The sequence below is a fragment of the Vicugna pacos genome, chromosome 32 (assembly GCF_048564905.1).
Source record: "Vicugna pacos chromosome 32, VicPac4, whole genome shotgun sequence".
NCBI lineage: Eukaryota > Metazoa > Chordata > Mammalia > Artiodactyla > Camelidae > Vicugna > Vicugna pacos.
In genome coordinates this window covers 17525338-17539842 of record NC_133018.1, presented here as the reverse complement: position 1 = coordinate 17539842, position 14505 = coordinate 17525338, and the positions used below count along the sequence as shown (strand labels likewise).

At 54.2% G+C, this 14505-nt stretch overlaps 2 protein-coding genes across 7 annotated transcripts in view; one reads left to right on the top strand and one right to left on the bottom strand.

The window, feature by feature from the left end:
• The window catches only part of CUX2 (cut like homeobox 2), a 274665-nt gene extending 263747 nt beyond the window's left edge, over nt 1–10918 (top strand). Inside the window, exon 22 of the mRNA XM_072953559.1 lies at nt 10404–10918. Within this exon, the coding sequence (XP_072809660.1) occupies nt 10404–10506 (103 nt within the window). The 3' untranslated portion in view covers nt 10507–10918. The remainder of the gene's footprint in view (nt 1–10403) is intronic.
• Nucleotides 3751–12774, bottom strand: PHETA1 (PH domain containing endocytic trafficking adaptor 1). 6 transcript variants are annotated; one of them, XR_012066441.1, is made up of 6 exons: nt 12306–12771; nt 10927–11009; nt 9975–10119; nt 7448–8091; nt 5017–5186; nt 3751–4219 (listed from the first exon to the last, which is right to left on the bottom strand). XR_012066441.1 is itself a non-coding variant. In XM_072953562.1 (5 exons), the coding sequence occupies exons 4-5, from the start codon at nt 8056–8058 to the stop codon at nt 4168–4170; spliced, it is 663 nt and encodes a 220-aa protein (XP_072809663.1). In that variant the 5' UTR covers nt 8059–8091; nt 9975–10119; nt 10927–11009; nt 12306–12773; the 3' UTR covers nt 3751–4167. The 6 variants fall into 6 exon arrangements, 5 of the variants coding, with proteins under 5 accessions (XP_072809663.1, XP_072809664.1, XP_072809662.1 ...); XM_072953562.1 differs by lacking the exon at nt 5017–5186 and having other exon boundaries at nt 12306–12773; XM_072953563.1 differs by lacking the exons at nt 3751–4219; nt 5017–5186 and adding an exon at nt 5309–5325.
• Nucleotides 12775–14505: the final 1731 nt, after the last annotated feature.

The following is a 14505-nucleotide window of genomic DNA, read 5'->3' as shown; positions in this document are numbered from 1 at the left end:
AGAGCTCAGGGTGTGGAGCCAGACCACCTGGTCTCAACCCCAGCTACAGATATGACCTGAGCAAATGCCTAGCTTCTCTGTGCCTCAGTTTTCTGAGCTATAAGTGGGGATGATCATAATGGGACCTTCCTTATAAGGTAGTTATAAGGACTCAAAAGAAGTCAAGCCAAGGACTTGCCCTTTTGGACACTGGGTTTGCAGCTCTAGAGGTCAGAGTCTGAAATCCCCAGAATGTGGCCCCAGGGTGTAGGTGGGGCAGGAGTGGAGGAGGAAGCCACATCTGACATGCACAAACCATGTAAGAACCTGCAGAAGTGTGTGTCCCCTGGGCTCTGGGCACCAAAGCTCCATCTGGACCACTGGCTTTGGTGTAGACATTGTGTCTGCAGTCGCTGCCTGTCTAGAGTAGAAAATGTAGCAAAAACACAGAATTGTGGTATTGTGAACTAGGGACCATGGGAGAGCTGGGAGTGGAGAGACTAAAGAGGCATGAGATAGCAGGGAAGGCCTTGGAGGCATACCCAGGTTTAGATCGGGGAACAGAGGAGAGCAGGGAGCCGAGCTAGGGGCAATTTGGCAACTGTTTGTCCAGGTAATACTTATGGATTGGGTACCTGCTGTGTACTCAGTGCTTCCATGGCGGAAATACCATGAGAGTTGAGAGCATGAGTAGTGGGGTCCAGGAAGGCTTCCTGGTGGAGGGGGCATCTCCATGGACACCTGAATGACAATAGGAGTAAGAGGAGAAGCATACAAAGTGGGCAGAAGGAATAGCTGGCAAGACAGAGGACAGGGACAAGGGCGTGAGGAAACAAGTGCAAAGGAGGGTGGAGTTCAGAGGAGGGTGTGGATGGAGGAAGAGGGACAAGGGTCAGATCCTGAAGCCCCCTGGGGCATGGTGGGAAATAGACCTTTCTCCTGAGTGCACTGGGGAGCCATGGTGGGGAGGGTGAGGCAGGGGGTTGCTATGGTCAGACTTGTACTTCTAGGAAGGTAGGAGGTTCCATCTGCCTGGGGAGAGAGGAGAGTGGCAGGGCCCACTCCCAACACAGGCCATGACCTCAGGCCTCTGTGGTCCTTGCTTGCCACCCCTGCCCTCCTTTTCCTCCCAGTCAAGCACCTCACATTAGGAGCTCCACCTCCCAGCCCCTCCTGGTGAATATAAAAGTCAGACCTCACCTGGCTGATTAGCCAATGACCACTGGGGCCAAGAACTCCATAGCCAAGGCACAGGTGTGTTGCTGTACAGGCACCCAGGAAGCTGAGGCCACCCCTCCAAACTCCAGAGCAGTGGGCATGAGCAGGGACCACTGAGTGACCTTGGCCAACAATGAGAAGGATAAAACAGTTGATCTCTTTAATGGTCTGTGGCATTTTCCAGCCCCTTAGGGTATATAGTTATTAAAAGCAATGGCTTTGAACTCATCCTGGCTTGGGTTTGACTCTCTATTATTAGAGACTCAGTTTCCTTATCTGTAAAATGGACATGATCATAGTAGTATCTACCTGTATTTGTTGTCTGTTACTGCATAATGACCCAAAACTTAGTGGCCTAAAACAATAAACATTTATCTCACAGTCTCTGTGGGTCAGGAATTTGAAAGTGGCTTACCTGGGTGGTTCTAGCTCCTGGGTCTCTCAGGAGGTTACAGTTAAGCTGTCAGCCATGCCTGAGGTCATCTGAAGGCTGTTCTGGGGCTGGAGAATCCCCTTGCAAGAAGGTGCACTAGGATGGTGGGCAAGCAGGTGCTGGCTGTTGGCTGGGCATTTCAGTTCCTCGGCAAGTGGGCCTTTCCACGGGGCTGCTTGAGTGTCCTCACGACACAGCAGCTATGAGTGAGAGAGGCAGGGGCCACAGTGGCTTCCACAGTATCCTCTTGGCTACACCGGCCTACCATGATTCAGTAAGGGAAGGGACTACACAAGGGTGTGGCCCCCAAGAGGCAAGGCTCGTTGGGGACCGTCATGGGGGCTGGCTACCAACCTGCCTTAGAAGTTTCTTTGAAGAGTAAATGAGCATCTCTCAAGCTGTGGTTCTAAAATCTCTTGTTTCTTACTCAAAATGCAGCTTTCTTGGCCCTGCCCCCACCTACTGACCCAGAATTCCTGGAGCCAGGGCCCAGGAAACTGCATTTTTAAGAACTACCCCCTAGGTGACTGAGACATCATAGGTCTCAGTAAATGGGAGGCAATTCTAATTCACTCTGTTTTGTGTGGCCTAAAAAGGATGCTGGTGAAACAGATGAGCATAGGGGTACAGAACAAATCTTCACTGGGTGTCCTGGCATCGTCGGTAACTGCTGGGTTGAAAGAAATTGTGATCCACTTAAAGATGTGCAGACAGTTTACTGGGAAGACCCAGAGGAAACCTTGTGAAATCCAAGGGCAAGAGATCCAGCCAGGCTTCGGGACACCGCAGAGGCTATTTTGATCCGTTCATTCTCTCTCTAAGGCCTCCTCATAGCCAGCTTCGTCTGTTCCCCCAATTCAAAATTTCCAGGGCCCTGATTGTCCCAGCTTGTGTCTGGGGACCAGCTCCTGCCCAAGCAGCTGCAGTCAGGGAGGGAAGACTCGCGTGAGCTGAGCGGGCAGGAGAGGCAATTACAGACACACCTGTGCCGGCCCTTGGGGCGCACAGGAGGCAGACCTGCCTGCTCCCTGCTGTCAAGGAGCTGCGGTCCAGGGGGCTTGAGCGCGCTGCCCCAGGAATCCTCAGGCCCCCAAGTAGAGAAGCAGTGACAGTGGTGCCCTGGACAGTGAAGAGGGGGCGGTGGCCCCAGCGCCCAAGTACTTTCAGAGCTGCACCTGTCAAGAATGGCCGCAGCCATGGCTCTCAGCACAGGAGACCAGGCTGAGGCAGCTCTGACCCCTCTGCCAGGAGCAGACAGCCGTTTTAAAACTGCTAACTAAAAAATAGTTCATGGGCCCACCTTTTTAAAAGTCTTCAGGAGATGCAAACTCTGTGGCTAGGTTTAAGCAGTGGAAGAATTTTGCTTTTTGGATGCTGTGATTTTAGAAATTGGGACAGTAGCAGGGCCTTTTGCATAACAAAGTTTGTGTAAGGTGAGGAGAGGTAATCTGGGGCGGGATTGAGAGGAGTGGACAGTTGGCGCCAGATCTAGCCAGATCTAGCCAGAGTAGGAACAAAACAGCCCTGTTTAAGAACATAAAAGGTGCTGGGCCAGAAGTTGGGGTGGAGCGAGGGGTGATGGGGGGTGGCAGGGAGAGTGCTTGTCTTTCAATATTTGGTCACTCAGAAGAAGAGAAATGAAAGGCATCCAGGGAAAAAATGAGAAAAATAGTGGCCTTCTGCTGCCCCAGAGAATCCTACCCTAGCCCTAACCTTCACCCCACTGAGCTGGAACAGCTCTGTGGTTGGGTTACCCAGAGCCACACTCCTTAAAGGGAACAGCTGCAGTCACTCCAGCTTGCCCATTAGGAAGCCTCTGACTGCAAATAACAAAAAAGCCTCCCCTTAAAGCTTCAAACATTTGTTAACTCAAATAATAACAAGCCATCCAGAGGTAGGGCAGTTTCCTGGGTCCAGTGGTTCTGCAGTTCAAGGATGTTTTCAAGTGTGTGCAAGGGATATTTTCCTTAGCACAGCCTACTTCATGATCACAAGATGGCTGCCACAGCTCCAGGCATGAGACATACCTTACTCCCAAAAAAACAGTGAGGAGCTAGCTCTTCATTGTGTCTCTTTTTAGAAGCAAGAGAACCCTTCCACTCACACGTCATTGGCAAATATGGGGTCACACAGCCATTCTTTTATATATATGACAGTTTTTAAATATGTTTTAGGTGTACAGCATTATCATTTGACATCTGTATACACTAAAAATGATCACCAACCACACATTTTGTTGCCATCCATCACCATACAGTTGACCCCCTTCACTCACTTTGCCCACCCTCCCAACACACAGCCATTCTTTAACAGCTCGTTTAGCCTATCCCTGCAAATCAGGTGGGAGCAGCACCTCCGACAGGATTTGACTAGTCATTTAGGGTGGATAGACGTTGGGCAGCGAACCCATAACTTCTGGCCTGTTTGCCCTCCTTGAGGCTCTCACCCACTACCCCAAGCGGCTTCTCAGAATATTCCTTTTGAACACACACAGTGTCCCCCAAAGACTGTTCAGGTAGACAGTCTCCTCCACTTTGTCATGCTCCTGGGATGTTGAGGTCTTCCTTAGGCACATGGCCCGAACACCTCCTGAAAGTCAAGAAGGAACACTTTTAACAGACCGATGCACAGCCCTGAGGTTCTGACTGACTTATCTCCCCTCCCCCTTTCAGTTGGCTCCGAGGAGGCATTCCTAAGAAGCCTGGCTGGTGAGGGCTCACCTGTGACCTTCCCTCTTGGGGCTCTCCCTCTCGGGCTATTTCCCACTCTGTGCCCCCGGCCCTGTGGTGGCTGCGGTCACACGTGCCACAGGCAGCAGCGCCCTGACTCAGCCTGTGTGAGGAGGCATTGCCCAGCCCCCATCTGCCAGCTGCGGTCCCAGGAGAGGTGGAAGGAGTTACTCAGCATGCACTAGATGCTCACAAGTAGCATGATTCCCTGACCTTGGTGTTTGTTGTTCTGCAGACCCAGGATTTATAGGTTGCTCATCCTAAGCCACATTTTCCTGAGTGAGCATGATTTTTCCAGGCTGGCCAGAGACATGTGACTGAGCTCTGGACCCACATTAAGAAGACCTAGGGCCTAGTCTATCATGACCTTGGGCCAGCCCCTTCCCGCCTGTGAACCCCCCATTAGTCCAGCAAACGTACTTGATGAGTCTGAGATGACAGATATATAGCATAATAACTGCCACCATCTACCCTTTGCTCACAGCAGACATCACTAATCAATCACAGGCTATTTCCCTCCAAACTAGCATTGATGCCAGAATCTTCCTCACTCCAAGCCCTCAGGCAGCCACCAGGAACCGATCAGTGAGGAAAGCCAGTGTGGTGTCCCTCCCAGCTGTCAGGCCTTCAGCCCACAGTTGACTTTCAAATCCTCACCTTTCCCCTAGCCTCCTCTCCCCTCTGAAAAAGGAACTTTGAGACTCCATGTCCCCTCATACTCCTCTCAATGGCTCTTCCTTCTTCCATAGGATTCCAGGTTACATCCCCGCTCTGACACTTTGCAGCTGTGTGAACTTTGTAGATTTCTTAACCTCTCTGAGCCTTATCTGTAAAAGGGGGCCAGTATCTGCCATAAGAGGTTGTAAGAACGTGCCTGACAGCGTTAGCCACGGGAGCACTCACACACTAGTCAATCTCTCTTGCAAGGCCTGCCCCAGGCTCTGCAAAGCAAATCAATCAAGGAATCTGGCAGAAAAAATTGACACAACCAGCCATTACTTGATAAACTTTTGTTTATTTTACTTTAGCCTTTATATCTCCCAAGCTGCCTATTCTCTCTCCCCAACCCAACCCCAGAGGCAGCCTGATCCCATGTTGTGCTTTAGGTGGGGAAGGTGGGGAGGATTGTACCTTTAGAGCTTGTAAACCTACATCAGGACCGGGACCAACACCTCACCTCACCAGCTGGGTCTGGTGGCCAGGACATGGCACTGGGCACTAACCCTAACACCCCTGAGACCCAGAGCCTATGGGCAAGAGCTGCCATCCCCACTCAGGACTTGGGGAAGAGGGCGATAGGAAGAGTACCAAGACCCCCAGAGGCACCTGTAGGAGAGCAGGACTTGCCAGGGAGACGGCAAAGAACCAGGTGAGATTCTTGAAGAGTCTTTGTCTCCAGCCAAGGCCCTATGCCCTCTCCTTGGGGGCAGTGCCAACTATCTCCCCCTCCCCCACTGGCCAAGGCAGGAAGCAGGGCACCCTATCCCTTCCCACCAGCCAACAAGAAACAAAAGCAGTGAAATCACCAAGCTTTGTTGCTAGGAAAAAACCACCCTAAGTATTAAAATTAAATTAAAACTGAAGCCCCAGTCAACTGAGCCAGCAGTGAGCTGGTGATTGCAGACACACAGACAGCCCCCTGTTCTTCCCTAAGCCCTGGGGTCTCCAAAGACAGCAGGAAGGGGCCAAGGGCCCAGTCTGTTACCAAGAGGAAGGCCCTGGGGAAATAAAGATTGGGGCAGAGGTGTCCTCAGGGGGTCCCCATTTTGGGGCACTGAGGACTGTAAACATGACCAGCTTGAGGGCCAGGAGTGTCCCAGCCCCCTGAGATTCTCCCTGGATGAAGAATGGCCACCGTGGTGAGTGAAAACAGCGAAATAGCAGTTGGCCTCGACGCAAAGTGAGACCTGGTCTCCCTGTCAGAACGTTGTGGGTAAGGGGGGGCTGAGTCTGTGAGCTCAGAGAAGGGCTGTGATGGGGAGGGCCAGGGTTCTGGACACCAAACACGACTTCGCGGCTGCTTTTTTTGCCCCCGTCAGATTGGCACCTGGGCCCTTTCTGGGCTGCGAGTCAGCTCATGGCCCCTCCTCCTTGGGGAACCTGCTGGAAAGTCAGCTCAAGCCACAGCTTCCCAGCCCAGGACTGGACAAGGTCGGGCGAGCTCCTGAGAGGCCCCACCCCAGGCTGGGGGTGGAAGAGCTGGCTCCAAGAGAAGGCAGAAGGATGGTTAAAAGGAGTGTTGGGAGAGCATGAGAGCTACCACAGGAACACAGACGTGGCCCAAAGCCAGAGGGCCACCATGCCAGGAGCACACGTCAAGGCTGGCTGAGGCCCAAGGGTAAAGTCCTGTCCCGGCCCCACTCCAGGAGCCCTGGGGACCAGGCAATCTCACAGTACTGAGTCACGCACAAAATCCCACGCCTGTGCCACCTCCTGCACCTGCTGCTCCTGGAGGCAGGCAGGCAGGCAGGCAGGCAGGCAGGCGGCCTGGAGGCAGGCAGCTCCTCTGGCAGGCTGAGCAAAAGGTCAGGCCCAGGTGTGGTGTGGCAGAGCCCAGCCTCCTCTGTCCACGTGAGGCCCAGTCTGGAGTCGCCCCAGCTGAGGCCTATTGCCAGCAACAGGTCTCTCCTGGGTGATACAGGCCAGGTGACCAAGGCACCTGCAAGGCTGGAAATGGGGCTACAGTTCTCTGGACACCGGCCCTCCGGCTGCTTGAGGCTCATCCAGAGCCTGGATTCTCTTGAGAATCAGGCATGGTGGCCCCTCAAGGCTGGGCTTTCTCCAAGCTAACAGAGGTCCCAAAGCTCCCCTTAGAACCCAGCAACTTCTCAGAGTCCCCGAAAGCAGGCCCAGCAGGGGTCGCAGGGCTGACCCTGACCACGATTTCCCTCAGGACCAGGTCCCCTAGAGTCCCAGAGCTGGGCCTGTCGGCAGGGCCTGGGGCTGGAGTGGCACCAGATACAGGACTCCTGGTGACCTCAGGGCAGGGCTTGACCGATTCCCCTCCGTTCAGGCCTCACCCCCACCCTCAGGCTGGGCCTGGCTCTTGAGCCACTGGCTCCGCAGCGCCCTGACCTCCTGTCCGTACCACTCGTGCAGCTGCGCGAAGGAGGCCGAGTCGAGAGGCCCGTTGGGCGCCGAGGCCCGCCGGCGGGGCGGCAGCGGCGGGGGCTCGGGGCCGGGCCGGGAGCCCGGGGTGGCGCCCGCAGGGGCGGCGGCGGCGGCGGGCTCGGCGCTCCAGACGGCACAGCCGTTCTCCTTGGGCGGGAGGGCGCGGGGTCGGCGGGGCGGGGCGGCGCCGCCCGAGCGCACGGCCTCCAGCTGCCGCTCCAGCTCGCGCACCACCAGCCGCAGGTAGTCAAAGCTGGCCCGCGACAGCGCCTTCACCCAGCCCTCCATGGCCGCCTGGCTCTCGGCCGCCAGCACGTAGGTGCGGGCCCGGGCCCCGGCGAAGCGCACGGCGAAGGCGAACTCCTCGGCCGCCTCCACCAGCTCCACCGTGCAGCCCTCCAGGATGATGACGCCCACGGGCTCGCGGCTGGCCGCGTCCTCGAAGTAGAAGAGCATGTTGCCGCGCAGCACGAACCAGCGGCGGTGGTAGGCCGCGTGCCGGCCGCCCTTCTTGTACAGGAAGCCCTCGTTGTCGGCCGGGGCGTCGCAGGTGGCGTAGAAGGCCAGGCTGCGCTCGTTCAGCTTCATGGCGGCGCGGCGGGGCCTGCGGGGACTGGGGACCTGTCCCCACCAGGACAGCAGTTATTCACGCGGCCGCCGCCTCGGGTGACCCCACCCCAACCCACCCTCGGCAGCCACAGGCAGTCATCATCCCCAGTTCACAGATGAGGAAACTGAGGCCCAAAGAGCAGTACAGCCTGCCGAGCTCACAGGGCTCTTCAGCAGCAGGGCCAGGATCTGAACCCACGTCGGACTGGCCCCAGAAGCCAGGTGGGTAACCCTCCTGCTGCCCCACCTCCCCCAAATCCCGCTGAGGATTCCTGGTGCATGCCAAGCATTCGAGATACAGAACTCATTCAATCTCAAAACAAACCTTAGGTGGCAGGGACTAGCATTCCCCTCATTTCACAGATGGGGAAACAAAGTACAGCGAGGTAAGCCACTTGTCCAAGGTCACAAAGCGAGTTTCAGGGATCTGAAATTCAAACCCAGGCCTCATTTCAGGCCCTGCTGTTTCCATCATTCCCGGGTACCACACGGCAGACCTAGTGTGGTCAGGTCCCAGCTCTACTGATTTCAAAACTCAGCTTTGATTTGCCCATCCATGAAATGGGGATATGAACAGAACTTATTTCAGAGGGCTGTGGAGACTTCATTCATCAAACATTTTTGAGCACCTACTGTGTGCCAAGCACTGTTCTAGGCATTAGGTATAGAGCAGTAAACAAGATGGGGAGGGTCACTGCCCTCCTGGTGCTGATGTGCTAGTGGCAGGTGAGGGGAGCAGACAGTAACAAACAGAAAATGTGTCTGTCAGATGGTCTTAACTGCTGTGGAAATATATAAGACAGGGAGGGGGTCAGGAGTGTTAAGGACAAGAAGAGTGTTTGATTTTAACAGGGTCATCAAGAAAGGCTGTACTGAGAAGATGACATTTGAGCAGAGACCTGAAGGAGGTGAGGGAGGGAGCCCCTGGGACATGACAGACAGAGGAAATAGCAAGTGCAAGGGCCCTGAGGTAGAAACTGCTGGTGCACTTGAGAAGGTCAGTGAGGCTGGAGCAGAGTGAGAAAGGGGACAGGTGGGGGATGCAGTCGGAATAGCAGAAAACATTGTTATAAAATAATCCAGGTAAAGGGCCCAGAGCTTGGTCCACCCACACTTATAGGGAGGGGCTGGGGGGAGAGCATTGTGCACCCATTTGAAGTAGAGGAATCTAACTATGCATCTGGCCACAGTGATTTTACCACTTTCCCCCAAGGAGTATCTCATGGGGACAACACTAGCCAGGTAGGAATTAGTGGGAGATGGCACCTGGGTCCCCAGCATGGCTACACCTCCCTTGGGGTTTTCCACAGCCACTCTGCAGATGCACCTCATGCTTCTGCTTCAAAACCTCACTCTACATAGCACAGTGGCCACATTGTTCAAGAGGCAAAGTATGTAAAGCTGCTGGAATGCAGTAGGTGCACAGTTAATGTTCATTCCCCAAACTGCGCAGTGCCTTACTCGGGACCTGGAGGAATGAGGTATGGGTGGTGGCTCTCCTCAGAGCAGCTGGCCACACTGGGGCCCAGACAAGGAACTTGACTTAGGGTGGAGGAGACAATTACTCAACAGAATCCACCTCATCTCACCTGCCTAAGCAGTCAAGAAAGGCTGCCTGGAATAGGCAACATCAGAAAATTTAGTGCTGATATCAGCCTGTCCCGCACCTAGCAGCTGGGCCAAGGCCACAACCCCTGAAGACACAGGGTGCTTAATCCCTGCTCTGCCTCCCTGAGCTGTGTGACTTCAAACGCGGACTGCCCCTCTCTGAGCCTCAGTTTCTCTCTCTGCAAAGTGGGAGGGATTCCTCCCCACTCCCCCAACAACACCCATGTGGATTTTGGCCCCATTTCTCACAGGAACCACCCAAGCTACTTGCCCCATTTCCCTCCTACCTCTCAGGCCACTGATCACTTCCCTGCCCTCTGCCCAGTTCTGGTTTCAGCTTGCTCTTCTCTGGGTCCAAATGTCAGCTCTGCAGTGTCCAGGCTGTGTGACCCTGGGCAAGCTTTAGGCCTCTCTGGGCCTCTGTTTCCACATCTGTAAAATGGGATCATAACAACACCTAAGTCAGGGTTGTTGTGACGATGATACAGTGAGTACGTAGAAGCACTGAGCGTAGTGCCAGACCCAGTACATGCTCAGCCGTGGAGCTGTTGATGTTCAGCCTCTCCAAGTGCTCCCCTCAGTGTTCTCTGTCTTGACAAATGCCCTTGGTGCCCCCCTAACCTCCACATCTGATCCCTCAGTAAGTCCAGCTGATCCCCCTGAAACCTCTTCCAAATCATGACCTAATCTCTACTCACTGCCACCTCTCATTTTAGGCCCCCCATCGTGGCTCACCTAGACAGCTACAGTAGCCTCTTCACTCGTCTCCCTGCCTCCACTTTTGCCCCCTTGTCCATGTTCTTCAAGGTAAGTTCATAACTCCTTCCTCAGCCCTTCCCCTGGTCCCACAGAGGATCATTCCCCACAGAGGGATCCTGTTCAAACTAAATCTAATCACATCTCTCCCCTACTTCAAACCTTCCCATGGCTCCCTACTTCTCTCAGTATAAAATTCAGTCTCCCCCAAGGCCTCCAAGATCCCCCCCATCTCTTCCCCCCTTGCTCACTTGACTCTAGCCACCCTGGCCTCCTTTTTGCTCCTCAAACACACCAGGCATATTCCCACCTCAGGGACTTTGCCCTGACTGTTCCCTCTGACTGAATGCCTTTCCCATATCTTCATATGGCCAACTCCTCATCCTTCAGTTTCAGCTCAACCATCACCTCCTCAGGGAGGAGGAAGTCTCTGTATACAAGAGACACCCCTAGTCACTGTCCCACACCTCAGCCTGAAATTACCTGGGTCATTTTTGCCTGCTCTAGGAGGGCAGGGGTTCTCTGTCTGAATTCCAGTGCCTGGCATGTAGTTGGTGCTCAGATACCTGCAATATGAATCAAACAGTTATCTACTTAAACCTCCCAACAGCCCCATGAGGAATCTGTTCCCAATCCCACATTCATAGATGTGGAAACTAAGGCACAGAGAGCTTAAATAACTTGCCCAAAGGTACAATTCTGTGCCTAGAATCCCATGCTCTGGGCAACCAGCCCAAAAGGGCTGATCGTGGAGTGTCACCAGCCCACCCCACCCCACCCCACCCCATTAAGGACAAAGGAAGAGCAATTTCCCTCACACTCAGCAGCAGCCTTCTTTCCCTGCCCTGGCCCAAGGTCACCAGCCACCACAGGACCCCTGTCTGCCCAAGGCCCTGCCTCCTCCAGCCCAGCAAGGAGGAGAGGAGGGCAGGAAGCAGCTGGGGCACCAGTTCCAGCCTCTGGGAGGGCCTCGTCCCTGGCTTATCTCCCCAGGCACATGTAGTTTTCCAAGAAGTTCAGAGTCCACTGTGGGCACTGCTGCTGATTCAACAGTCCCTGGCCAGGCAGGAAGCTGCAAGGGACCAACCCAGCCCCTCTCTGGTCCCAGGGCCTAGTTCTCGCCTCTGCCAGTCCAGGCTGAAGGGCCTTGAAAACACAACTTCATCTGTAAAATGACAGCATGAAAATCCGTCCCTCTTGGAACTGAACAAATTAATCCTGAAGAGCCATTTTGCAAAATGCTGGGCAGTAGTCAAGAAGCTGGCCAAAGGCAAATAATCAGCTCCAGGACTCCAAGGTCCCAGATGGCCCAGAACCCAGGACTCTGGGGAAACTGAGGCATAGCATTTTGGTGTTCACGTCAAGGAAAAAAGCCAGAACGGCAGGTTCTGGGGTTGGATCCAGCTGCCACAACTGTCCCCTAGCAGTGGGCATGTGGGAGAGGGTGTGGCGGGTACTGGCAGAAAAACATGTGCTAGGAACCCTGAAGAGCTCCTGGGCAGCGGCCATAAGGACGCCAGGACCGCCATCCCAGGCCATTGCTCCTAGCTGCCCTCTCTCTGTCCTTTTCTGTGTGGCATGTTCCTTGAAGTACAGCCAGAGCGTAGATGGGGTGGTCAACTGTAGAATGTGGGAGCCAAGTGGAGCGCTCGTCCGCAGAATTCCCCCAGCAGCGGAGGTCTCTTACGGGTCATCGGTCAAGTTCACCCCGGGCAGCTGGGGTCCCTGATGATAAAATTACCACTGGCGTGGAATCGCAAATGGACAGATCCCCAGCAGAGGTCTCTCCGGACGGCAGAGGGACCCCCAGGCCCACAGCGGCCCGAGCCCGGTCCCGCGTCCCCCCGCCAGACCGGCCTTACCTCGAGGCGCGGCCTAAGGCGACGGCGGCGGCGGGACGGGAGGCACGGAGCCGGGGGGCGGCCTGGCCATGGCCCGGGACCTGCCAGGTGGCGGCGGCAGCCGCGGCGGCGGCGGGGCTTTGTCTCCCCGGCTGCCGGTCCGGCGCAGCCGCTGGAGAGCACGGACCCGAAGGAAGAAGGCGGGGGCAGCCGGACTGTCCGCGAACCACGGGCGCGCCTCTTTAACCCTTCCCACCCGGCCCGTGTCGGGCCCGCCCCCGCGGCCGACCCCCCAACCTGGATTGGCCAGCTCCGACCCGACACACCCGGGATTCGCCAAGTCCCTGTGAGCCCGCCCCCGAAACCACTCTTAAAGGAACCGCAACTGGTTTAGGAATCCTCCAGTGCCCTGTTTCGGGAAAGATTAGGTCCCGGAGACTCCACGAGCTTCCAGAGGTAGATATAAGGGGCGGATTCGTCTGGGAAAAGCATCGGGGCCCTGGGCGGGACCAGTCGCTGAAGCCCTGGGCTTGGAGTTCAAGCTCCTCCCTGGCTAGTGTTGCCAGATTTAGCAAGTTTAACACCCAGCTAAATTTGAAAAATAACTCTGCCGAAAATGTGTGATTTATTGAAAAAAGCTGAATTCAGGACATTTCAGACATCATGACAAAGTCAATACAGGACTGTCCTATATAGATAGGATGCCTGGCAACCCTACCCTTGGCCCCAGGTGAAGAGGGAAAGTTCTGGAATTGAGCAGGTCTGGAAGTCTGGAGTTCAAGTCTCAGGAAGTCATTTAATCACTTTGAGGCCTTAGGGAAGTCAACCCACTTCTCTAGCCCTGTTTCCTCATCTGTAAAATAAAGACAATCATAGTATATAAAATGCATGGCACACAGTGGATGCTCTCAGGAATTTCTGTTCTTTTTGTTCTATTCAAAATAACACAGTTCCACCTCCCTAGAGCTGTCATTACTTCCTGCTCTTGCTGCCTCCTCCCCACCGCCTTCCAGGATTCAATCACCATCCAGTCCTGGCCTGAGAGCAGGCCAGGGTCATCTATTCAGTCTACAGCCTCTCACAAGCACCTACTGTGTGCCAGGCACTGTGCTAGGTGCTGTTCCTGAATCAGTCAACAAACAAATAAGATATAATCTAGAAATTATTCTCACTAGAAAGACTAAGCCATGACAGTGGGGTAGAAAGACTGGGAGTGTAATTTTAAACAAGGTGGTCAGGGAAAGCTTCTCAGAGGACCCGAAGGAAGCGAGAGAGGGAGCCACGCAGATAACTTGGGGGAGGGTGTCCCAGACAGAGGAAAAAGCAAGTGCAAAGGCCCTGAGATGGGGCCATCTGAGCATGTTTGAAGAACAGGGAGGAGACCAGTGGGGCCGGAGTGAGCAAATGGAAGAATAGTAGGAAATGAGGTTAGAGGGTGCCAGCAAAGACAGGTTGCTTAAGGCCTTGTGGATTATGGAAAAGATTTTGCTTTTACTCTGAGAGGAATGGGGAGCCATGGGAGAGTTTTGAGCAGAGGAGGGACATGCTCTGTCATTATTCCTAGCTGCTATGGGGAGGATACACCGAATGGAGCAAGGGTAAAGGCCAGGAGGCCAGGATGGAGGCTGTTACAGTAGTCCAGGTGAGTGATGATGGTGGCTTAGAGCAGAGTGGGGGCAGTGGAGGTGGAAAGAAGTGGCTGAATTCTAGAACCTACCTGATAGTGAAGCCAGGGCAGAGGAAAGTAGGGCTAAGACTCATGATGTGGAGAGAGACAGATACATGATGATATCTGATATTGGCTGAGCCCCTGGATCCAGCTGTACCTGATGGTGCCATAATTTCTTGGACAGGAAAGGCAAACTAGAATTTCTCCAAATCTGTGTGCTCATATATATTTTCTAAAAATTCAGGGTGCTTGCCAGATAAGGAAAATGCCAGGCATATGGGCATTTGGGCCTTGGGTCTTGGATCTCAGAGCCCCTCATGCTTGAGTCAAGGGTTGACATGGGTGAAAAAGGCAGAAATCAAAGAGCTAAGTCTGGCATCTTTTTTGGGGGGGTTCTTTATTATTTGTTTTTAATTAAGAGAAATTACCATAAAAAATTAACCATTTGAAAATAAACATAATGTGTAACATGGTGACCAGTTGATAAACACTGTATTCTGTGGTTGAAATTTGCTGAGAGTAGAATTCAAATGTTCTCACACAGATGCAAAA

Excerpts from the sequence above, each read along its gene's own strand:
- PHETA1 (XM_072953561.1), bottom strand. The coding sequence starts at position 8,058 with ATGAAGCTGAACGAGCGCAGCCTGGCCTTCTACGCCACCTGCGACGCC.